The 26,535-nt window shown below is 40.2% G+C and overlaps 1 protein-coding gene across 3 annotated transcripts in view; it reads left to right on the plus strand.

The window, feature by feature from the left end:
* Positions 1 to 26,535, plus strand: part of DMD (dystrophin) — a 1,878,371-nt gene that overhangs the window by 1,212,645 nt on the left and 639,191 nt on the right. For all 3 annotated transcript variants that reach the window (XM_054566574.1, XM_054566573.1, XM_054566575.1), the window contains one exon: positions 8,767 to 8,875. In XM_054566574.1, the coding sequence (XP_054422549.1) occupies positions 8,767 to 8,875 (109 nt within the window). The remainder of the gene's footprint in view (positions 1 to 8,766; positions 8,876 to 26,535) is intronic.

The raw sequence follows: 26,535 nt of genomic DNA on the forward strand, positions 1-26,535 counted from the left end.
TACAATCACCTCCCAAACTGCATCCTATTTTGGAGCCGGCTCATCTATGTTTAGTTGTTTGTTTTCTTTTTTCTCTTTTCTTCACTTCATCAACTTCTCTAACATTTCTTTAATTTTCAAAGATGGTAAAATCTCAGAATAGTGTGATTGAAGATACAAGTATCTTTGTTTTGCTTTCTTTCCCCTCTCTTCTCTTTTCTCTTTTTTTCTCCTCTCCCCTCCCCCACCACACTTTTATCTCACTTGATTTGTAAATCATTCCTTCATCTTAACATCAAAAGTTGTTGAAAACTTGTTGCATAAGGTGAATTGTTTCACATTTTGCTTAAGTTGTACCTTTGGTAATAGTATTTTACAATAATGCTGTTGATGAAATCATTTTACTATGTCTCATTTTCTATAAATTAATAACGAGGTTCTCAATAGCACCCAGTTTAGCAGTTAAAAAGCAACAAACACAACTGCAATTGGTAGCAACAATACTGACAAATACAGAAAAAAATAAGCCATTTGTTATTTGGTTTTTAAAATTGTTTTCTTAACTCTCTTTTGAACTTAAGCATTTAGATGACATTTTCTTCTATATATACTTGTTCTGTAACTTGGGACACTACTCTTTCTGTTCAACTTTTAACAGATAGAAGTATTTCAAAATGCTGGTATATATTAGAACTAACAACATTAATGAAATTTTAAATGTCTTGGTTACTTGCTGAAGTGATAAGGTGGAAGCAGCTGGTTTGCTCTGCTAACTTTTTAGGTTATTAAAAAAATATTGCTAACATGAATCCAGTAATGTATTTTATTACTGCTCTTGAATTCTTTTTAAATGTAATAGAAATAGTAAGGTGTTAAGATGCTTCTGTATTTGGGCCTAAGGGTTCCACCCCAACCTTTAACACAAAGTAATTGCCATAGACAAATGGTCAAGAGGGCAGCTACAATCTTCCAGGTATCATTTCCTCAGATATAAGCTGCAAAATGACAATATCATCAGTCACTTTCAATTATAGTCAATCACAACCAGGGATGTTTCATTTTTCCAGCTGTTTTGTTGTTAATTAACTAGATTAAGGCGTTTTTTTTTTTCTCCCACCAAATTTGTTTTGCCAGCATCAACATGTTAACATTTCTAATAACTTCCTTAGTAGTTTTTTTTTTTTGGCCTGGTAATTTTTAATATATTACTCAAAACATAAGTATGTCTGAAGATTTATAGTTGGTGTAACAGGTCAAATGCTGTTTTCTTGGTCAAAGTGTTGCCCAATTAAATATTAGAATTATGACAGTATTTGGATTTTATAAATCATCTGTCTGGCATACGATCTCATTTACCTGGTGCAGCTTTTATATTTTCTAACATCAGAAAGCAATAGAGACATAACAGACATAAATCTGTCCCCACCTCCAAATGAACAGGTCCATTTTGATCGACTCATTCGTTGAGCACGATTTCCACGTCAATGGGAATGGAAAAAGTTGGGAGAAGATTTATAGAAAGAGTAAATATTAGAGAGAGTTTATAATTTATTAATATAAGAGTAGCAGAATTTAATTTTTTGAAAAAAATACAAGTTAGCTTTACAACTGGGGAAAAAGTCTTAGACTGTGAGTGGTTGAATAAATGCTAATCCTGTGTGCCCTCACTTTCTCATTGCAGAGATAAAATTTATAATGGACTTTTGAGCAACTTGTAGACGTAAACAATTAGGAATATGGATGAGATTGCCAAATGTCTAATTATATTTAATTTCTTAATGGAATAGCGCTCCCATATTTGAAGTCTCACATTTTATAAAACAACACACTGATTAGAAATACTGCATTTGCCACAACTACGTTTCATGAAATGAGCTCATTCACACTATTCATACGTATATTCCAGAATTCCAGAGGTCCCTGTTTTGCAAAGTTATTTGCAATATGGCACTGAGTCCCCATATGATGCTGTTCAAGTTCTCTGCCCAAAGACCACTAGGAACATATGTGTAATCCAGAAGGATTATTTAGTTTACTGAAGCAAGGCAGGAAGCTCTCCAGAAAGACTGCGAGGCCTCTCAGTTTAGAGGGCATGGAATGAGCCGCTCACTGGGTTGGGCTGGCTAGCAGACCGTGAGGATGAATTTAGGAAGCGAGAGCCATTCCTGGGTTAGATGCTGTCAAGAAACAAAGTCAATGTGGTGACCGGGTGTCTTCATTTTTATATAGAGAGGGTAAGGGGATTAAAGCAGGGTAGAAGTGTCACTGTTAAAGAAGTAGCAGTGCCTCATATCAGTCATTTTGGTGGTGGCAGTGTGGCCTTGTCTTTGTCTCAGCCCAAACATGGTCCTGTGGGGTGGCCCTATTTTGGCTGATTTCTTCTCTCTGACTGTCTTTTATGCTCAGTTGGGACCATCACGTAGCTAGCTGACACTTACCAGGAGGGCCATCTTTACTTCCTTAATGTTATCACTTGAATTTTAATCCCCTACCTCACCACCCCCTCACAGAATATTAGGAGAGATCATCTTTTCATGTCTATTAAGATATTTATTATTTATCCCCCCATGAGAATATCTTATATTTTGCTTTTTAAACAATTTCTGAAAGATTTGTTTACAATGGCTTTCGCCACTGGTGTGAGGTTATGTCCTGTGAATAGTTGATAATGATTTATTAACTTTCTTTACCTCCTTTTTTTTTATGGACCAGTTCTGTCAGATTACTTTCATAAGCATCCTAAAATTCACATCTCTTGAGGTTCTTTCAGGCTACTCTGCAACGTTTTTGTTCAAAATCAAATGATTGAGACACAAAAGACATTATAGAGCTCTCATATGAGCTGATGCATTTCTGAGGAAATATTTGGGGGTAAAATCTCAATTTAGACTCACTCAGCAGCTCATGTTGAAACTGAGGAGGCATTTTAAATATTGGAATGTCAGTCCTGGTCCTCAGGTATATTAATTGCACTCACAGAGACAGACATGGACACGTAGATGTTTCAATGACAATATTCACTTATGCGTCTGTGTATATACAGCCATAGGCGGATTCATTTATTCATGCAACAGATATTAATTGCATGCCAAACATCGATACAAGAGAAGAATATAAGATTTTACATTTTGAAAATCCCCAAATACAAATGGAGTTTAAGAATGTATTCTAAATTAAAAAGGAAAGCTATAGTCAGAAATATTTCTTGTCATTAATTTCTTTTCTTTTTTTTTTTTTCAAATCAGCCAGAAGTGTTTATTGAGCAACCGCTATGTTCTCAGAACTTTGTTGAGTATTGTGAAGAGTCTAGACTAGTTTAGGGCATTATACGTACTTCTAAGTATATTAATGCCATTTGAGTTTACAGTGAATCCTCCTTCAATGGGCTGTTCATAATGTAAGAGATGCATTTTGGTTGGATTTGGCTGATAGGCTTAACCACTGTCTATTCATTGAATCTTTCTCTGGGGAGATCCTGTTTTCTATACTTTTGGGTCACTTTTACTCTTGAATGAAAATATTTGAATTTCAGTTGCATTCCAGTCAAGGTTCTTTTAGTTGCAAAAAACATCTAGCAAAATAGGGGGTTGAAATACAGAGAATCTCAATGATCCCAAGAAAAGGCTCACATTGTATATTTTAATAGAACTGGAAAGCAGAATTGTTTGATATAATTGCCTTAACATTTAATAACCATTTCCAAGCAAATTATGTATCATAGAAAATAATGCTCTGTCACAAAAGTTCCCTGTCATGAAACTGTTTGACATTAAAAAAAAAAATGATCTCACCTTTACTCGTGTAACTGAGTTGATTGGGTATCATCCCGCAAAGCAAAAGGTCACCAGTTCGATTCCCAGTCAGGGCACATGCTTGGGTTGCAGGTTCAGTTTCCCGGTTGGGTGCGTGCGGGAAGCAGCACATTGATGGATCTCTCTCACCTCGATGTTTCTCTCCCTCTTTTTCTCCCTCCTCTTCCCTGTCTCTAAAAATAAATAAATAAAATATTTTTAAAAATAAAAAAAATTCTTAAAAAATGATCTCACACATTCTCCCTTTGGGTAAAACATGAACCCACTTGAGTTGTTGAGTTTGAGTTATTGTGAGGAAAGGCTGAGATCTGCAATTTACTTAGCATGATCCAAGGGATTTTTTTTTCCTATATTTAAATGTGTTCCAGATGCCTTTTAAAAAATATTTTCTTTATTTTTCAATTACAGTTGACATACAATATTATATTAGTTTGAGGTGTGCAACACAGCGATTAGACATTTTTATAACACACAAGGTGACCATCCCGATAAGTCTAGTACCCATCTGACACAATACATAATTATTAGAATATTATTGGCTATATTCCCTATGCTGTACCTTATGTCCCCATGACTGTTTTATAACTTACATCCCTGTGACAATTTTCTAACTATTTTGCAACTATTTTGACTATATTCCCTATGCTGTATTTTACATTCCTGTGACTACTTCACCAAGGCCTCCAAAACCCCTCCCATCTGGAAACCATCAGTTTGTTCTCTGTATCTATGAGTTTGGTTTCTGTTTTGTTTGTTTATTTTACTAGCTACCACATATAAATAAAATCAGATTCAAAATTTTAAAAGTTTGGACATCTGATCAAGAATAGTACTTGATAACTATTATCTCACTGATTGTCTGTTTAAAGATGTTGGAATTTAGACATGCATTTGGTTCCTTTAAATTTGGTTCAAGATTGATTATTGACATGATTAGCGAATCATTACTTTTTATAGATTTTTATTGAGCACTGCTTAAAGTTTATTATGTGAAGAATGCTGCATTAGTTGCTGCAGCCAAACATTTTTGCCACCTGAAAGAACTTCACAGCCTCAAAAAGAGATGAAATTAGAAAATATGGGCTCATGCCAAAGGACCAAAAAGCGAAACAAAACCAAACAAAAAAAAAAGGCCTTTCAGAATACATAAATAAGCATTTCCAACTGTGAAGTACACCAGAAACTTAAAGAAGTTGCAAGGCTATTTTTGTGACTACCAAAATCAAAATCTCTAGCCATTTTATGTGCTGTTATTTGCTAATAATTATGAAAGCTTAGCAAATATACATTTCTGAACTTATTGCATTTTTTTACACTTTGCAGTATCCTCAGATGTTTGTGGTGCATTCAAGGTACCACTTACTTTTTTAAAATCTCCACATTTAAAATTATAGTAACACCCCATTTCCCTATCTGGAAATAGCAGTGGACAAGATAATGTTCAAATAAGTGAATAGAATGTTCAGAATTTATGTACTGATAAAAGAAAATGAAATATATAAACATGTTATATTCAGGGTAACCCAAACCTAGTCCTTTCAGAATTGAAATATTTTCCTCCCAGCCAGTGTGGCTCAGTTGGTTGGAATGCCATCCCATGAACTGAAAGGTCACAGGTTCAATTCCTGGTCAGGACTCGTGCCTAGGTTGCAGGGTTTGGTCCCCACTCAGGGTGCAGTCAGGCTGCATATGAGAGGCAAGCAGCTCAGTGTTTCTCTCTTGGATCTCACATCCATGTTTCTCTCCCTCTCTGTCTCCCTCCCTACCCCCTCTCTGAAATCAGTAAGTGTGCCCTTAGGTGAGGATAAAAAAAGAAAGAATTGAAATATTTTCATTTTAACTATTTTAGTGAACATTTTTACTATCTTCTGATTTGCTTCATGAAGTAGTGCATAATGACTAACGAACAATTTTATAGTACTTTACAGTTCAAAGAGTTCTTTTCACGTGAAAGATCTCATCTAGTTTCTCCAACAAAGCTACGAGTTAGGTGGTAGTGTTATATCCATGTTTCAAGGATGATAAATCTGAGTGATCTGTCTGATTTGCCAATGATTATACAACCAGTAATGAGATTGAAATCCAGGACTTCTCATTCTTAGACACAGTGTAATTTCAATGATTCCTAATTGTAAGGGGCTTCATTATCAGCATTAATTATTGTTTTGTTTTGTTACAAAGTGATGCATGTGGAATGTGAAGTTCAATACTGTTCATTGTTTCTTCAGTTGAGACCCAGATGAAGTAGTTAGTTTGCTTCTAGAAGCCACGTTGTGGAATAAATGCATACCTTTGAATATTAGAATAAAACTCAATGCAATCAGATGCTCATGTTATGCGAAGAAAGTGGGACCTTAGCCAACTGTGGGAACAGCAAACTCCAGTCTCTGTTCGCCCACTCCTTCTGGGGCCATATGCTTACTTAGAATTGTAGGCAGACCCCAGCAATGTTTAAATCAATCTCTAATCAGTCTCTCTCGCTCACTCGCTCGCTCGCTCGCTCTCTCTCTGTACATATACATATAAGTGAAATAATGTAAGATGAGACTTCACCATATGTTGTAGTTATTCCTTCGGTAAATGACCTAGATCACTACACTTCCTAGTTATTGACTTCGATGTTTATTGTCTTCTCCCTATTATCTATTACTACCTTTTGTTATCAGCATCACTACTATTTAGTTGCTCTTAATATTTGTCCTTGGGAAGTCACTGCATATTTGCAGGAGAATCAAGGAGACCAAATAAAATCACTTCACTAGCTTTTTACAATGTTTAATTCTCTTTAGCTCTGGTGTCAGAATGGATAAATATCTTACACATGTCACAGCTTCCAATGGTAGTTCCCCTCACTGATCAGAGGCATTTTTCTTTGCTTTTCAATTGAAACCTTACGTTTGAATAAATAAAAAAGAGTTATAGTCATTGATGTGATCATAAGTGTTTAACAACATACACTCTGGGGAAAATTTTAGAAGCCCTTATTTAACAGGATGTTAGACACAATAGACCTAAATAACCTCAAAAGCACAGATAAGAGTTAAATTATGAAGTGATGAACTTTTACTATTTACTCCCTTGTCGGCTTTTTCTCACGTGGGGTTCCTCAATAAAAATGAGCCCTATAGAAAATGATCTGAGGGCCTATTTCATTTTTGTCAGGTATGCTGCATATCTAGTCCGTGGGAGGTGTTTGGGTAACTCATTAGGTGTAACGGATGCCTTAGGTTTTGGTCTTGGTCAGTCAGCATCAGCATCAACTGGAAAACTGTTAGAAATGCCAGTTCTTGGGCTCCACCCAAGACCTACTGAGTCAAGAACTCTGGAGCTGGGACCGAACTGTCAGGGGCTGACCTCGGCCTCCAGGAGATCCTGATGAGCCCAGAGCGTGAAAGCCACTGTCCCAGGCATAGTATTAATCCCCCCAGCCCCATGCATTGGGAAAGCCTCAGCCCAGAACCAATAGATATTCCACAGCCATTCTACTGGCAATAGCCCCAGGAGTCCCCCCTTATCCACGATTTTGCTTTTTACGGTTTCAGTGACCCGCGGTCAGCCACAATCCAAAAATGCTCAATCAAAAATCCCAGAGATAAACAATTCATAGGGTTTCAATTGTGTGCTGTTCTGAGTAACGTGAGCAAATCTCACACCATCCTGCTGGGGCGTGAGTCATCCCTTTGTGCAGGGTGTCCATGTTGTGTGCGCTCCCTGCCTGCTATCCACATGGTTAGCCTTTGGTTAGCGGATTTGCTTTCTCAGTGTTACAGTGCTTGTGTTCAAGTCACCCTTATTTTATTAATGGCCCCAAAGCCTTTCATGTACTTCCGTTACAGTGTATTGTTATAACTATTCTCTTTTGCTACTATTCTTGATAATCTCTTACTGCACCTAATTTAGAAATGAAACTGTATCATAGGTGTATATGTACAGCAAGGAAAAATCATAATACGTATATAGAGTTTGGTGCTATCCATGGTTTCGGGCATCCACGGGGAGCCTTGGAATATATGTCCCCCAGATAAGGGAGGGCCACTATAATCAGATGGCTACCCAGTGGTGTCCTGGAGCTAGCTTGTATCTGCTCATGTGAGCCTGCTGTCAAATGTTCAGGAATTTGGGGAGTGTCTTGGCAACTTAAAAAGTAGCTAAGGGGAGTATTTGCACCACAGAAATGGGCAAACACTAAAATCAGGGCCTTTCCCCACCTACCCCAAGAGACCTCATTCTGAAACATATGCCAGCCCTTCGCTGACCTAGACAGGCTTGGTTCATCCCACTGGCAGCTCTGCAGCTGAAATGGACCTTCAAAATTGTCCCGCTTTCAGCCACATTGATGGAGCCTTTCCTCCCTCATCTTGATCAGTCATTGAATGAGGGCTGCCCTGGAAAGGCCTTGCCCTTAGGCAAGGCAGCTATCTGCAGCTAGGACAGTCCCCAAAGGGACTCATGGCTGACGGGTGCTCGCTGACATCTTTCCCTCCATTTTGGAATAAGACTCCATCTTTGAAGGGGATTTATCTTCATATATACCTCCCCTCCCTCCAAGAGATCCTAATTATAGTTGATCTGGGGTAAGTCAGGACGTTGGGATATTTTTAATGTTTTCTGGGTAATTCTCATATGCAGCCACACTAGATACTATTTAAAAGAGTCAAGCCAATTGCTGAGATGACACTGGTTTTTGGTGGTTTATTTGTTTGTTTTGCTTTTATTACTGTTTGTACTCTACTTCCTTTAAATGGAATTGTGCCTAGAGTGAAAGCCTGTATACCGCAAACAATTGATAAATATTTCTAGGGTGGTTGGCGAAAATAATTATGATACCTTTTAAAGGAATCCTGCCCAGAATAATTAATTTACAAGTAAAATACAATAGAAATACAATAATGTATTCACAAAACGAATTAATGACTTCATGAATTAAGTTATCTTCGAGACATTAATCAAATAAATGTATGCTTTTCTATTAAAGAGGAAGTTAGAAGATCTGAGCTCTGAGTGGAAGGCGGTAACCCATTTACTTCAAGAGCTGCGGGCAAAGCAGCCTGGCCTGGCTCCTGGACCGACCACTGTTGGAGCCCGTAAGTATGCTGGATCACATTCTATTTGGCTGTAGCCATTCGCTCAAAAGCACAACCGCGAGGCGATCTCTGGGTGAAAGGGAAAATTGGTTGGGGTTCTGAAAATAGGAGTAAGCCTTTGTGTTATTTACTAAACAAAGTGCCGTAGAATAGGTTCCTTGGGAATGGACACTGGTTCAGAGCGCTGGGCAACAGAAGTACATTGCAGTGTGTTTTCTGGAGATATGCCTACGATGAAGAAAAGCACATGGAAGTAGACTGCAAAAAAAGGCCGAAGGGTGATTTGACTGTGACAGAGGTATCAGGTGGTTCCCCTGGGGCCTGCAAGCTGGCCTGGTTCTGCAGAGCTGTCCTGAATTTCGGGGAGAGGGTCAGGCCTTTGGATTCTTGACCCAGCTAGCCATTGCCCATGGGCTGCCCACGGGGAGGAAAGGGAGACCTTGGAAGTGTTTTCTGGGGCCAAAGGCAGTTGCTAGTGAAAGAACGGCTTTCACAACCAGTACTCTCAGCAGCAGGGCTGAAGAGGGCGTTAGGGAGCAGCACCAGAGTGCCCACTGGCGCTGACACGTGAGGGTTCCACGTCAATGGATCCAATCCTGTACCATTTAGACAGTATTCTTCAGATGCTCCAGTACAAATCCCCAAAACCAGGAACTGGGCCTTCCTGGCCCTGCCCCCTTTTCCATTTCAAAACAGTTTTAAGAGCTCTTTCGTTTTTAGTTCATGAAAAAGGAAAAAGGACAGTGGCTGCCACAAGCAGACTTGGGGGAGGAATGTTTCTTTGTTTAACTGTAGTTTCAATTTTTATTTTTCTGCATATTTTCAGTCTATTTTTAGTTCACTTTTCCATTCCTTTGTTAGTACAAGGTGTGCATAAAATCTCACAGTGGTTTTAATGCTGGCTCAGGGTAAGGAGCCGGAAAAGTTCTTTATTATTTTTTGGCCCTCTCTACTTCTCCAAAGATCAAGTGATGAAAGCATGGTGATTTGTTCTTCAGGCAAAGTTGATTTTTATTTTATATCAAGGAGAAGCATACCTCGCTGGGAAGAGCACACCCAACCCAATGATCATTCCTGAGAAGGCACAAATAGTTCCTGTGTTCAAGGAAGTCGTACGATCTGGGGACATTGTGTTTCACGTGCCCCCTGGGGTTTCTGAACAGTCATCAGAGTTGAATTTAATGGCATTGGAGACTTGAGAAAGATGTGCAAGCATTCCTTTTTTTGTTTTTTTAATCCATCTGGGACACTAAAATTTCTATGTCAGGATTTATATTCAACTAATTATACCAGCTTTATTTCTTTTTACGACCTATAATATTTGGTACCCTCAGCACATATGCATAGTTTTCTTACCACACAAATTGAGGCTTAGCCACTTGGTGCCTTCACGCTACATGACTCAATAATTTGCGTTGAAGGAAACAGGTTTTTATTAACAGGGTTCCAACCCTGGGGGGTGCTGAGAGCCCTCATGCTCTGAGCCCCTCTCTCCCACAAGACCCAGAACTTCTCTCGCTCCCCAAAAGGCTACAAACCAAAACCGTACCCAGAAGTTCCCCACGTCCTTATCTGTCCATTAGCCAGACATGCAAACAGACTTCCATCCCCTCTGGAAGGTACACTTGTCAGGTTCAGAGTCACTGTCCTCTCGCAGCAGCTCTCCTTCAGGACCTGGGATGCGCTGTTCTCAGCCTCCATGTAGTGGTTCAGGGAAACATGTGCCCTGTTACACTGGGTCACAGTGTCTCAGAGGCAAGCCAGTGGCTTCTCTGTATGTCCTTCAGAGAGGCAGAAGTCTGCAGCTCAGCATTCCGAGTCACAGTTCAACTCTAAGCATCTCTCATGAGTCTGTGCGTGGCCTGGAGGGTCTCCACAGTTTCGTCAGCTCTGCCGCCATCTCCTACAGGCAGGCAGACTTCGTGGCTGCCTTCTCTGCCGAAGTCCTCTGACCTCATGACACACTCTCCCTTGAGCTTCAGCCTCCTTAATTTAAATGCTCAGCTCAGAAATTCCTATGTGACCTCATATCCTGCTCTTCCTATGATGCGTTAGTGTCCACCATTTTTGTCAGCTCCCCAGTGTCTTTGGCTCTTTTTCGGCTGCCATCTTTAGTCAGGGCGAGAGTTTCCCAGGAATGCGCAGGCATCGGTGAGGGCATCTGCCCGCACTGGCTATGTCACAAGTCACTGCATGTTCTCACAGTCATGTACAGAATTGGCTCTGAGTGGCAACCTTCTTCCCTCAGGGAGGCACTCCTGTTAACTTGTGTTTGTTATGTACTGTATCTTAAATGCTGTACCATCTACGCTCCGTGCCTCCAATCCTGCCAGTAGGCAGGATTAGGGGGTGTTCCCCTGTTATGAGGGGACCCATGCTCTGTACCCCATTATGGTTTTTCTTTGTATAATCATACTGGTATTTGTTCTCTACTTTTCTGCCGTATGTTCGAACTCTCTAACTCTGTAAAGAGATTGGGTTCCAACAATTGGTTAATAAGTTTCGTTGAACTCTGAACATAATTATGGGCTTATGCTCCTATTTAAACCACTTTACTCGTGGTAGACACATTACAAAGCCAGAGTGCAGTAGTCTGTTTCACCTGTAAAGTACTTAAATGTAACAATCTTTCTAATGGAAAATACAGGGTCTGGCACAAATAATGCCCCTTTTTATTACAAAATCTTTTATTACAAAATCATAAGCATGTCATTCTGTAACATAACAATATCACAGTCAAGCACACCATAGGACATTTTAGGTGAAATGTTCAAATTAAAACTATAAATTATTTCACCCATATTATTACCCTCCCAACCACACTCAAGCAGGTCTTACTTCTACCAGACCCTAGAAATTCAAAATTCCAATTTTGATTTCCAGCAACATATATAATTCATCAACTTAATAAATATTTATCGAGTAATTTTCATGTGTTGGGCATCATACTGAGTGCTGAGGATGCATGACAGAATAAAATGAAGTCCCTCTTTTCATGAAACATATACTCTGATTGGGAGGGAAAGACAATGAGCTAATTAAGAAGAGAATAGATACCATCTTGCTATTAGTTGTTACGGACTGTAGTTCCCAGAATCATGTCCAATGGGCACTTGTTAGGAATGCAGAGTCTCAGGCCCCGCCCCAGACCAGTGAATCATAATCTGCATTTGCATAGGACCCCCATGTGATTTGTGTGCACACTGAAGTTTAAGAAAGACAGTTATGAAGAACAAGAAAACAGAAGTATCAAAAGGAGCACAAAGGAGAATGTAACTGTCTGTGGTGGGGTCAGGGAAGCTTTTCTATCCAGAGAATCTTTGGGAACATCAGAAAGCTGATAGGCTGGTGTGGCTCAGTGGATTGAGTGCCAGCCTGTGAACCAAAGGGTCACTGGTTCGATTCCCAGTCAAGACACATGCCTAGGTTGTGGGCCAGGTCCCCGGTGGGTAAAAACAAAAAAAATAAAGCTGATGGAAGTGAGGAAGTGAGACATGTCTATGTCTGGAGGAAAGTATTCCAGGAAGCGAGACCACCACCAGAGTAAAGGCCTTGAACTGGGGCAAGATGGAAGAATACCAAGGAGACCAGTGAGATCAGAGAAGAGGGTAGGAGGATGTGTGGCCAATACAGTGGAAGATGACATTTTCATATCTCCTGCCCTCTTTCTTCTCCCCCACCTAAGCGTCTCATCTCCTCCGACTGCTCCTTGCTTCCCACCTACTCCCTCCACATTGCTGCCAGTAGGGAGAGTCCGAAAATGGCCTCAGCTCCAAGCCACTGGTGATAGCTGGTTGAACTTAGGGCAGAGATGGAGAAGAAGGGAAGGAGAGAGGAATTTTCTCAAAAGCAGGGGTCTTTCATCCCCTGTAGTAAACTGACACAGAGCTGGGCATACAGTAAAAAGGTTAAATGCACAGATGTTGAATGAAACAATCCATAGGGATTCAGGTAGATCCAGAGCTACTTTTATTCAATTAAAACATTCTTTTTTCTTTAACATGGTGATTTAAATATCAGCGTTAAGAATTACTTAAATTCTTCCTGGCTGGTATGGCTCAGTGGATTCAGTGCCAGCCTGCAAACCAAAGGGTTGCTGGTTTGATTCCCAGTCAGGGCGCATGCCTGGGTCGCAAGCCATGTCCCCAGTAGGGGGCACGCAGGAGGCAACCACATATTGATGTTTCTCTCTAACTCTTTCTCCCTCCCTTCCCCTCTCTCTAAAAATAAATAAATAAAATCTTTGGAAAAAAAGAAGAATTAGTTAATTTCCTGACTTCCAGAAAGTTGATCTGAAATAAATACAGCATAAAAAAGAGAAATCTAATTTGTACTATGGTTTCAATATACAATTATTTCACATACTGTATTGTAATCACGTATGATATATAATTCACCATAGTAAGTTGTTTCCATTGCATTGTTATGCTGTCTGCTTTTACATATATGTATTTATCTTCAAAACAATTACGAAGAGCATATGGTTATAAGCAATTTTTTAAAAGTAAGAATCTCAAGGCTTGGAGGGGAAATAGCTAGATTAAGGCCACACAGCTGGGAAGAAACAGAGCCAGGATTCCAATCCAAGTGTGTCAGGCTCCAAAGCCTGTGTTGTGTTGCGTTGTGTTGTGTTTTGTTTTGTTTTTGCTGTGCCTTGCACTATCTCTCTGTCCAAGAACCTAATGGAAATTGTAGATATGGGGGCAGTTAGCCAGTAGTTAATGTTATTTAACTCAATCTTGGATGTGTGGGAAATAAAAGTGAGATATGTCGCCGTGTGTTTTCTGCTTAAGGAATAGAAGAAATCAATTTACTCTATTTGAATTTCTTAAAGAATCTAGAACTCTGAACTTCTGAGAATTATGAACTCTGAACCTTGAATAATCATTGAAATTATCATCTGGTGAAATATTCTTTAATATGTATGGACAGTGAAGCCCAAATGTCTTTTGAAACCAACCCAAGCTCTCTTGGGGCTGCTTACTTAAATCATTAATATAATACAAGGAGGATAAGATGGTTCTGAGCTGTTTAAATTGTTTCAGTTTATAGGACAAAAAGTCATGCTGAGGGAAAAGAAAAAAAACTTCTTTGCAATCAGTTGCTTAAATACCTGGGTGTATCAGTTGTTTATCTCTGCATAAAAGCACCCCCAAATGTAATGGCTTAAAACAAGAATTATTTACTTGGTCATGATTGTGTGGGTCTACATGTTGGGCTGTGATTAGTGGGATAATTATTCTAAAGGTCTTGCTAGGGGCCGTTTGTGTGCATGCAGTTATCTGGCAACTCAACAGGAGCTTGATGGTCTAAAATGGAGTCACTTGGGTATCTGACAGCTGACTGTTGGCTCGAGAACCTTCATGTTTCGCAAGGCGTCTCCTCCTCTAGTAGGCTGGACTGGGCTTCATTATGTGGCATTCTCAGGACCACACAGTGTTTCAAAGTAGAAGCTACAACACATCTTGATGCATAGACTCTAGAACTCATATGACATCACTTCTGCTAGATTCTATTGGTCAAAGCAAATTGTAAGGGCAGCCCAGATTCAAAGGATGTATACATAGGCTTCACTTCCAGAAGGGAGAAGCTGTAATGCCATAGCACAGGGGCGTGCGTACAGGTATGGGAGGCTTTACTGGGGCCATCTTTACACACAGACCACTACATTGGGGAAATGTGTGGGGGAAGGAGAGATGAAGGAGTGGTCTACATCCAATGTCCTATGTCCATGGTTTGCAAACTTTACTATTCATTCAATCGCCCATTTCTTATTAAAGTGCAGATGGTTGGGCTTCCTTCCCAGAGTTACTGATTGACTAGATAGGGTAAATCTGAGAAGTTGCATCTCTAAAATGTCCCCAGGTGATGGTGATGGTCATGCTGCTGCTCCTGGGACTGCACTTTAAGAACCACAGCCAGCCCTGGCTGGTGTGGCTCAGTGGATTGAGTGCTGGCCTGTGAACTGAAAGGTCACTGGTTCAATTCCCAGCCAGGGCACATGGCTGGGTTTCGGGCATGTGAGAGGCAGCCAATTGATGTTTCTCTCCCTCTTTCTCCCTCCCTTCCTCGTCTCTAAAAATTAATAAATAAAATCTTAAAAAAAAAAGAACTGCTTCTATAGGCCTATGGGGGAGTAGAGGAGAAGGAGTTCATCCCTACACCTGCACACAACCTGGAATGAAATTTGTTCGGACAGTGCTGCAGATGCCAAAAGGAACTCCATGTTATTTCAGCACCACCATTCCTCTCCCCTCCCCCCACCCAAAGACTGTGTGGCTTGGCAGTTCAGGTAGACGGACAGCACCCTAAGCCTAGGCAGTATTTGCCTAGAAGAGCAGCTCAGAGACCTGCGGCAAGAAGAACCGTGCTTACATGAAGCTTCCCTAGAAGACTCTCAGAAACATTCAGGTAGATAGGACTTTGCATGGGACTGAAGGCCCGCCTGGCAGATGGAGGCAAAGAGCCAGCAAATCTGATTGTAAATGTCATTATGAATCCTTTTCTTAACCACAAGCTGCTGGGTCTGAGAACGTTCGCATTCCACAATATCCAATTTAGCTTTTTCGAAGAAATTGCATATAGAATATACTTACTGTGAAGACTCCAAATGAGGATATCGGAGTTCTTCTAATGATCCAGGGAAATAACTTCGAAGTAAATGACCAGTGTGTGTGTGTGTGTGTGTGTGTGTGTGTGTGTGTATACACACGCAATGGTAGAGGTGCCAGTTAATAGAGGTTTCTAGTTGATCAAACATTGATAAAACCATCTCTTCCTGTAATTAATTTTTGGGAGAGCAAGTTTCATTAGAAAAGTGCTGCCCTGGTAGGTCAAGAAGCCTAAATTGTAATCTCAGTTTTGCTACCACCTAGATATGGGATCAACAGACTCTTTGTAAAGAGCCAGAAAGGAAATATTTTCCACTTTGTGGATCATGTGATTAACTCTGCCATTGTGTTCTAAGAGCAGCCAGACCATAGACAATATGTAAATAAACAGGCTGTGTTCCAGTAACACTTGATTCACACAATCAGAAGGTAGATCAGAATTGGCTTTTAATGCCTTACCTATATCCTATCAGCACTAGTCCTTCCTGTAAACCCTGAGGCTTTGTCTTGAGCAACAGAGCACCCCAAAAGAGTCTCACACATTTGCATCTTCCCACAGTGCCAGGTTTATTAGGGGTCCGCCCCAATAAGCCAATAGAGTCACACGCTGGGTACACACAGGGGACGTTTACACGATAGAAGTGAGCTGAGTTCGCTAGTGTCTGGCAAGAAGTCCCAGTCACTTGTGGTGTCCACAGGCAGAGAGGCAGTTGTCTCATCTCAAGTCAGGTGGCTGCAGTGGCAGCAGTGGCAGCAGGAGGCAGGTGAAGTGGCTCTGAGCGTGACCTGTTGTACAGCCAGGCTCGAGCTTGGGGTGTTCGGAGCTCTTATAGCCCACCAGGGGAAGAGGTCTCACTCACATCGGTGTCCAGATGGAATCCTTATCCAAGTGTCCAGACTTATGGCTTTGGGCATTCCAGGCCCCTCCTAAGGGTGTTCCTGTTACACCCTGTCACCTCAGTCTTGACACAGCACTTGACATAACTGTCATGGCTGACAGTGACTCCATATTGGATTGTCAGGGGTGTCTAAGAAGTCTACTTTGTTCTTGATCTACACAGGCTTCTAAACTCAAGTACCTGTGACTCTGCCCAGACACCTCCTCTGGCTACAGGAGAAGCTCACCCACTTGTAGGGCAGAGGAATCATTCCTGGAACAACACTCAGTGGACAGGAGCAGATGAATGAATATCCCATCTCCTTCCCTCCTTGTAGGGCAGCTCCGAAGCATGTTCCACACCAGAAGTCTCAGTGGGGTTGACCCACAGTTGCCCACAGCAATAGCCTGTTTATTAGCATGTACTCTGTAGACTTCCTTTCTGTTCCTGTTCACTTCCTTACTCTAACCCCACCTCTTGCTGGTATCATCTACCAATGAACCTGCCTGTACTCAGATCCTTGTCTTAGAGCCTAATTCTGGTGGACCTAAACTAATGCAACAGGTCTTAGAGTTAGTACCATGGTTATACCTTCTGAATGAGTTGTGTTGTGATTCCCATTTTGCAAATGAGAAAACCAAGGGTCAGAAAGATTAAATAATTTGTCCAAGGTTATAAGGCTATTAAGTGGCAGAGTGGATATTCAAAGATAGGACTGTGAGCTTCCAAAGCTTACACTATTAATCAGAACACTGTATATTGAGCAGTGATTTATTTATACACTCCATTTGAATCTTTGACGGCTATACTTAAATATCAAATACTCACACAGAAGGTTATTTGTTCATTTATTATTTGAACTTCACTTGCCTCTCTAGAGTTGAATAAAGTACCCCAAAGCTATTTCAATAATACTTTAAATATCTAGGCAGTGTGATAAAATCATGAGGTTAATTGGAGCTTAGATATCTTAGCACTACTGTTTATTTGCTTGATTTCATTGTGAGAGAACAATTCATTTATTGTGAAAATGACCTCCATTTATCTGCAATGATCAGGAAAGAAAGAAGGAAGGAAGCTATCAATTAGTTCTTACATTTATACTCCCCTTTAGGGTTCCATCCTTCTGAAAGGCACGACAAGAGGTGCCATTGTTGGGGAGGGGGAAATTTCGCCCTCCTACCCCTCTTGAGTTTGTAGGCTGGACTAATAGTAAAATTGCCACAAGAGCAGATTAATAGAGGAAGGAAAACAATTTAATACATACTCACAGGAGATCATAAATGATACGCAGAGAAGTGATGAACCGGGCCAGATTTTTATATTTCTAGACAAAACAAACAAACAAACAAATAAACAATGAATTTGTGAAGAATTGACAGGACAAAGAAACTTAGGCTTTGGTGCTCATTAGTAAAGAATCCAAACAGAAAGAGAGATTGGTAGTAAATGAGTGGGGGAAAAAAAAGGGTTTCTTTATGCAGGGTGGTTTCCTTACCTCTAGGTAGAAGGGCCTCTCAGCCCTCTTGAGCAAGGAGGAAGGTCCATTCTGTTCACAGGGAGACAAGCTTCGTGCATCCAAGGGGATGCAGGGGAGTCAGCGTGTCCTTCTCCTAGTGTCTGCTTGTCAAGTAACTTTAATTCAAAGTAATCAGTATGCCATGGTGGGATATTTTGGGGTGGCCTTCCCAGGACCCCAACATCACCCATAGCCCTTTTCATTCCAGCTGTGTGGCCTACTGTTGACTCTGCTTCAGCTGAAGCTTTCGGATGAGGCACATCAGTTTCGGCGGAGCCAAGTCTTTCTCTACTGAAGACACCTAGGATGCAGCTATGCCACTGTTGTTTTTCTGTTTTAAACCTCTAAACCATAAAAACATTCTCCAAGTTGAATGCACTAGGAGTAATGTTTTGTACCTAAATAAGTGAAGTCCCCTGATTGATTCCAATAACAGGATAAGAAATGAATTTTAGACCCTCCCTGGGATATTTCAAAGCCCTGGGAAACTACAGACTCTCCAACTCTTGGCAGCAATAAATAAATGAGTCAATTAATGAAATCATATTTGTATGCTTCAGTGAGGTGTGCTTGAAATATGAGATGTGTCACAGTGTACAAAATGAAGCGACAATATTAAGCCCTGGCTGGGGAGACCCCAGTATTGCTCACGTTGATCAGAAAGAAGTCTTTCGATGTGGGCAGTGGGGGTCCCTGGTCCCAGGCCAGCCTCTCCAACAACATTGCCTGGTTAACAGGGAGGATGCAACGGTGGTGTCATTGTTAATATATTGCCAAGAGAGTGATAGTCTGTGAAAACTAGAATATTTAGATGTTGTTATCCATTTTGTGGTGATGAAGTTCCCTTTGTTCTCCTTCTCTTAACCTTCTGGCAGGTTTATTGCTTGGTTATCATCTCCAGTTAAAGCTAAGCTTTGGGGTCTGAACTGGCAAAGGAAGAGAAGCTCCATTTCGTCATTTGTAATGGCCGTCGGAAGCGTTCCGGGAGGCTCCAGAGTAGAGTGGTGCGCATGTGTGTGGAGGAGGTGGAGGGTAGCGTCCGTGGTTGAATGAAATATTCTGATCATGAGAGACTTTTCAGTTATCTGCATCCTGCATTTTAACAGAAATAAAGGGCTTGATACAGTAAAATTATCTTAGGCTTCTTATTTCTCTCCTTCCAAAAAAAGGACCTTTGCTGGAAATGACTATAAAATTTACCGCAATGTTGAATTTCTTCTCAAGCTATTATCAAGAGGAAATTAGAATTATTTAAACATAATTTGTGAGGGTAGGCACTCCACAGCCCACAGAGGACTTCCCTGTGTATTCCTAATACGTCCTAAAATTTTGCTCAATCATTTAACCCTGGAATATAACTTTACCGTCAAAGAAAGAAGATTCCAAAAGGAAACTGTAGTAGCAGCTTGCACTTAAATTGCAGATTATAAGATTGTGATCTGAAGGGTCTCTGAGAGGTCATTCTTTCTTCTCTACTATCTTCATGAAAGCACTTCCTCTCTTCGAAACCATCTTATGGTTAACTGCCTGCCCTCTTCTTTAAAAATCGAGTGGGTGGGCTTCCAACACTGTTGTTACACTCAAAACATGCCTTCAACTGCCTGCCCCAAGTTCCAGTTACTGTCTAAATTATTTTGTCGCTGGGCAAAGAACATTTCTTCTCACTGTATGGTCTTTGCAGTCCGTTATTCAATCTTGCTTCAGACTTTGCTTTTCTCACAGGAATCATGTGAGTCCCCATGGCCTATCAACAAAACAGCTGTCTCTCAAATGTTTACACATCTCTTTTTTGCAAATGTTCACCCATCTTTGTGCCTCGCCACCTTCTACTCTCCCAAGTGTGTTTTCCATACTGCTTTTCTGTTGTGGGCTTCAGAATTGGGCACTGTTCCATAGTTACTGGTCGACTCTTGGCTCAGTCACATGACGTCTGCACAGGCTTTTTTGTACCTTTATACGATGATACCGTATTTGACAACTGTTAGAGTGCCTGGTATTTTTTTCGGCCACATTTCAGCTTTGCCAGTCATATCCTTCTATATTGGAACACCCCAAAAAGGCTTCCCTTGCAGTATGAAGTATCCTTAGGTGGACTCATTTGATTTCGTCAGCAACATTTATACCTGCTCGTGTGTTCCCCGCGCTGGAACTGCTCTACCTCAATTGCACATTCTCCTCCAGGCCCTGACAGATCTCTCTGCTCTTATTCCCAGCCACTTTTCTAGAAAGAGTCATCTATATATAGTCCTCTCTCTCTTACCCTCCCTGCAGCATGGCTGTGTCCCTGTCCCTCCCTCAGTCCCTGGGAAGTACCCTAAGGCCAGAAATGGTCTCTATGCTAAAGTACTTCTCCATCCTCATCTTACAAAAACTCCTTGCGGCATTTAATGCAACTGGCCCCTCCTGTTCCTTCACGTATGTATCACCACACTCTGGTTTTCCTCTTGTCTCCCACGCTATCTTTCTCTGCTTCCTGGCTGCTCAACCTCCTCTTTCTGTCTTTTAAATCTTTAAAATAATATAGGCCTGCTTTTTTCATATTCTTTAGTCTCTTGGGTAATTTCATCTACTTGCATGGTTTCAAGCACCCTATATATAGAAGTTTCTCACATTCTTACTCTAACGTCACATCTTTCTTTTGTGTTCTATATCTAGACATTAATTTTGAAATACGGCAGTGAGAAAACACAGATACATATTCCTGTCCTCATAGAGCTAACATTTTTGTGGGGGAAGAAAATGAATATACTAGGTATGCATGTTATGAGGTAATAACTACAATGGAAAAATAAAATAAAGTAAAATAAAACAGGGAAGAGTGTAAGGAGTGTGGACATGGAGTATGACGGTGGGACTTACAGAGACACTTCACTGAAAAGGTGAAATTTATGTGAAGACCTGAATGCAGGCAGAGTGTGAGCCATGGGGACACCTAGAGAAAGAATATTCTCGATTGCAGCATTCCAGGAATGGCATTCTAACAAAGGCCGTGAGATGGGAGCATGACTGATATTGGAAGAATAACCAGGGCAGTCGGAGCACAGTAAGTGAAGAGCAGGGGGCAGGAAGAGCAATTAAGAGATGCGGTTAGATGATAGAGAGCATTAAAGGCCATTGGGATGACTCTGACTTTTTGGAAGAGTAAGACCCACTGGAGGCTTTTGAGCACAGCAGTGAGATGATCTGACAAAGATTTCCTGGACATGCTAAGACTACAGTGTAGGGAGGAGAGTAGGGTGGAAGCAGGAGAGGACCAGTTAGACGAATGCAGTAATGTAGCTTAGAAATGATAGTTCCATCCAGAGTAGGGACAGTGAAAGTGGCAAGAGGTGGACAGATTCTAGAAGTATCCTGAAGCTAGAGCCGACAGGATTGGCCAACAGATTTTATATAGGGAATGAGAAAATGTGATGAGGTTTTTGTCCTGAGCAAATTGTAAGAATGGTCTTGTCATTTAGTGTTAGGGAAGATGGTAGGAGGTACTACAGAAATCTCGGCTTTGTACAAATTGTTACCTATGCTTACTAGTTATCCAAGTGGAAGTGTAGAATAGGTAGAGAGAGGACTGTATGACCTGGAGGTTAGGTGAGAGATCCAATCTGAAGATGTAAATATGCAATTTCTAAAATATAGCTGAGCCGTGAGATTAAAACAAAGGGTAATTCTGTAGACGGAAGAAAGAAGATATGTAAAGATTGAGCCCGGGCAGGACCCCAACAGTAGCCCCAACAATAGGGGATATAGTAATAAGTACTCGATAAAGTAAGAGGAAAACCAAGAGAGAACCTCAGAAGCCAAGTAAAGGGGGTGGATTAAAGAGAAGGAATTGATAAATTGTGTCAAATGCTGCCTATAAATCTAATAAGAAAACACCTGAAAATAAATAAACCTTGGATTTAGCAAATTTGGGGAGGGCGATAGAGGGATAAAACACAGATTGGAGTGAATTCAAGAGAACCCATATACCCAACAACTCACCTTACATCTGTACTCGGATGTCTCCCATATGCCTGAAGTCTACCAGGTCCAAAATGGAACTAGTGAATTTACTCTCGTCCCCTCTTCTCTTGTACTTCCCATCTCAGCAAATGGGAACATCATCCACTCAAGCCAGTACCCATAAGTGATCCTGGGTGGAGACCTCTTTCTAACCTTACTTTCCTCATTCTATCAACCACTAAGTCATACTGATCTTATTACTTAACTATCTTACAAGTTATTTTATCCATCTCCATTGCTTCTGCCACCATCCTATTTTACCTGGAGGCGCGCCTCCTAACTGGTTTGATTTACCTCCCTCTCATCTATTTCACAGAGAAACAGATTCTACAAAGAATCCTAGTGTAAAATGTAAATCTTATTCTATTCTAATTGTTGAATGGGGTCCCATTGCATTCAGAAGAAATCTTCAAATTATTAACATGGCCTGCAAGGTGTTACACAATTGTTCCCCTGCCCACCCTTCTTGTTCTACTGTCCCTCCCCCTTTTGCTCAAAGCCCAGTCTCTCTTCAGTTCCTTTAGTATGTCCGCTCCTCCCTGGAGTCTGGGTTTCCATATCTGCTACCTTCTGGCCTGCATCCTTTAGCTCTCAGCTATTCTACAGGACCCTTTCCTTGAGCTTCCTGTTATACCATCTCAAAGCATATTTTTCTCTTGCATATCGTTATCATTGTTTTGGTTACTAAATTATTCATGTAATTATTTCGCTTTCATTTCCTAATAGACTGTAAATTCCAAGAGGAGCCTATTTTATATCTTGCTTATCAATGCATGCAGCTTTGGTTCAATGACTAGCATATAGTAGGTGCTTAATATATATTAACCCCATAAACATTTCTTTTACGGTTGGTTCAAGTAAGTCAACTTACTGTGTAATTATAATACCAAAACAGATTAAGTGATTATATGCTTGTCTGGCTGTTCAGTGGCAGAACGGGACTTCAACCCACATCTCCTCAGTTTGAGCTCAGTGCTCTTCAGTATTCTTACATATATCAACTTTTTTTTCTCCTTAGACACACCTGACAGATATGTTTATCCTCATGTTCTCAGTGGTAGATCCTAATGTTTTAAGACTACAGCATTGGTCAAATAGGAATAGGCAGTGGCTTTGATGCAAATTTTGCAGACTAGCTCTCTTCCCCTTCCCATTCCTTAACTCTCATTCTCGGCTATGTCCAAGCATCCAGTTTGAGGACTTCTACTTTGCAACGTAACATGCTCTCTTCCTCTTAAAATGTATATAGTTTATTTCTTCTCTCATCTTCCTTATTTTGAGGAAAATATGTTTTAATTTTATATTCCAGAGTGCATGCCCATCCACGATGAATTCACAAAATAGACATTCAATCTAGCTATTCTAATAGTGAGGCAAAATCGCTAACAGTACTAACTGCACCGGCCCCTAAATTGTAATGTAGACCTACAAGAGAAAAAGAAAGTCAAAATCATAATACCTTCCATTCTGGATAATTATCACCACTTCAAAAAAGCCATTGTTCTCCAACATTAAAAAGCAGGAACTAAATAACATGCCACTCAGGAAAATAGGAGACAATATTGAAATAAAACAAATTAGTCAATCCCCAATGTCACTTCAGCTTTCCAGGATGATTGTTTGCTCTTGAAAATATTTATGGATAAAAGATATAAATAAACTCCCTAGAATGTTTACTGTAGATTATAAGTGGAGGAGGTAGTTTTACCTCTCGTATTGAAGTGAGTGAGTTATTGGTATATTGGTATAATATAATTGATATATTCCTCAATTATTGGTATATTTTTTAAGCCTGTGATTTGGTGATAAGCATTTTTGCTTATGAAGTCCAGCGAGATCAAAAGAGAAATCCTATTATTTTTCTTACTAATTCTCATGTGCCTGAGGTGAAATGTGCCTTTTTCATTTGGACCTGCACTCCATGTTTAACAAAGAAGGACATAACTCAAAATTGAATTGTACACTTTGAATTGAGATTTTTTTTTCAAGGTCAAGACCCAGTTTCATAAGGAATTTCATTTTTGCCAATACGGCTGACACCCCACTCCCACCAGCTGAAAGATAAACTTGTCTAGTAAAGCTTTCAGATTCCATTTGCTCTCTGCATACCGCTTGAGGATCTCTGGAGGTCATCCACAGCATGTGCTGCAGCCCCAACAGGGAGAAGTAATGGAAAGATTCTGGTTAAAAAGCTGACACTATCCCTTCCAACCTCCTCAAATGCGGATATAATAAGCAGGTTTAGAGACGCAAATCTCTCTGATTCTGGGGATTTCCATCTTGATCTCTGACTCCAAGCAACATTGGGATGGCTGGATTTGTATCTATTATCTAGGTGAATAAATGCTTCGTATTGAGCATATTGAGGAAAATGTGCTCTAACAACAAAGTCTGATGTAAATCAGGCAAAACAACATTGTCACTTGGTGTTTAACTCTGTTAGGGGGTCTCTGAGGTCTCACAGTCTGGTTCTAGTCCAGTAATACCTAAGCATATCATAAGCCTTTTTTCAAAAATATCACCTGTTTTTACTTCAATTATTCCCCCCTGGCTTTTGCATCGACCCCACCATATCTAATATTTATCTTAGAGCTAACATGTATTAGTGCCTTGCTCTGTACCAGGCATTTTGCTAAATAATCTTTGTGTAGTGTTCCGTTTAATCTTCCTGTAGCTTTATGAGATAGATACCACATTCTTATCTTTTTTACCATAAGAGGAAAGTAAAGCTTAGAGAAACGTGTTATCCCAAAGACCACCGGCTACTAAGTGGGCAGAGCATGGCCCGGAAACCGGATTTTCCTAAAGTGCATGCCTGCATTTAATGTGTACGCTGCACATACCTGGCCTTGGCAGTGCAGAGGCTGCAGTGGGCTCCACAGACTGTGGAATCCGCTCCACCATACTTTTCATTCTCTTGTAATACACAGGGTGAGGCCGAAGTAACGCCTGCTTGAGGGTGATGGGGAAGGCAATAATATGGGTGTAATCATCTATAGTTTTAATTTGAACATCTCACCTAAAATGTCCCATGGTGTGCTTGAGTGTGCTATAATGTGACAGAATAACATGCTTCTGATTCTGTAATAAAAGATTTTGTAATAAAAAAGGGGCGTGATTTGTGCCGGACCGTGTATTTTTCCAAATGAAATTCAACAGCAATACTCTGTCTTCCCCCTCCTTTATCCTCCTGACATCTGAGTCTTATATTAAAGCTATGTGGGTGGACTTAGGTCTAAAACATTAGCAACCTTGATGCCTAATATTAACCCTGTAGCTATGGAAATGATTTCAGTAAGAACTATATAATAGTTTCTTTTCTTCCCCTTCCCTTCCTGTTGATTAATTGACTGTGAAAGTGTGGGTTAGCTTCTGGACTCTATTCTGTTTCCTTGTTCTCTCTGTCTGTTTTTATACCAATACCATACAGTGTTGATTACTACAGATTTATAGTATACTTTGAAATGAAGGACAGAACCTTTTATCATCCTATTTCTGGTCCATTGTTCTTCTAACTACACTAATGAGAGTAGGAATTCATTCACCAAGTCACAGCACACTGCATTTAGGGGAAGCCTTTTGAAACTTGGAAGATGTAATTTGGGGCAAATAAAATATCCTTATTTTGTAAAATAAGTTATTAGTTTATAGAATACACTATTGCAGTGAGTGGTATATAGGTGAATGATATAAATTACTTCAAGAAGCTTTTAGATCAGGGGTTGGCAAAGTTTTTCTGTAAAGAGCCAAATAGTAAGTATTTTTGGCTTCACAGGTCAGAAAGTCAACTCTGTTATTGAAGTACAAAAGCATTTATAAATAGTCCATAAAGGAACCAGCATGATTGTACTCCAATAAAACTTTATTTACAAAATGGGCGGTGGGACAAATTTAGCCTTAGACCTGTACTTTACTGGCCTTTCTTATAGATAGATGGATTTCTGATAGATTCATCGTAGCCAATAAAGGGAATATAGATTTTTAAATGTATTTCTCTAATCTGTTTAAGGCCTTCTCCAAGAAGAAATGATTTTTTATCAACAGTGTTTTTAAGGCTTACTCAAAACTAAGAATACCATTTACCTAGCATAAGATGAAAACTTGTAAAGCCCTCAGTAAAAGTGAAGACATGATGTAAAATACTTGCTGCAACTATTAAGAGTGTTCCACTCTCATTTGGGAAAACATTTAGTAGAACTTGTATAAATAAAATTAAGGCTAAAACATTTTTATTTTATAGTGGAGAGCACTTTCCTATATTGGCAGCAAAAATACAAAATACAAGATTTTAGATTTTTTTTATTCTTATCAACACAAGTCCCATATATTTAATTTTTGAGACAGCCTTATGTGTATCCAAGTAGAAGTTATCATTTCTATTATCATCTGAAATCTGCTGCTCCCAGTTCTAGGGATGACAATGTTGTACATCACACCGAAGCCTGCTTTGATCATTGAATCCATTAGCGCACTTCCACGGGGTGGAATGGTCTCCCAAAGAAGCATGATAGGTCAGCAGAAGATGGATATGGTAATGCCACCTCAATGACTAACAAATAATGAACTAATTGGAAAGACATGCGTACTTAGGGAGAAGCAGCCGGTGTCACTTTCAGGGAGAAGTCATTTTTCAATACACTCTTAGTTATTGGT

Source organism: Pteronotus mesoamericanus, unplaced genomic scaffold (genome assembly GCF_021234165.1).
Source record: "Pteronotus mesoamericanus isolate MK-2021 breed Mesoamerican mustached bat unplaced genomic scaffold, CSHL_Meso_final contig_173, whole genome shotgun sequence".
NCBI classification, from domain to species: Eukaryota; Metazoa; Chordata; class Mammalia; order Chiroptera; family Mormoopidae; genus Pteronotus; species Pteronotus mesoamericanus.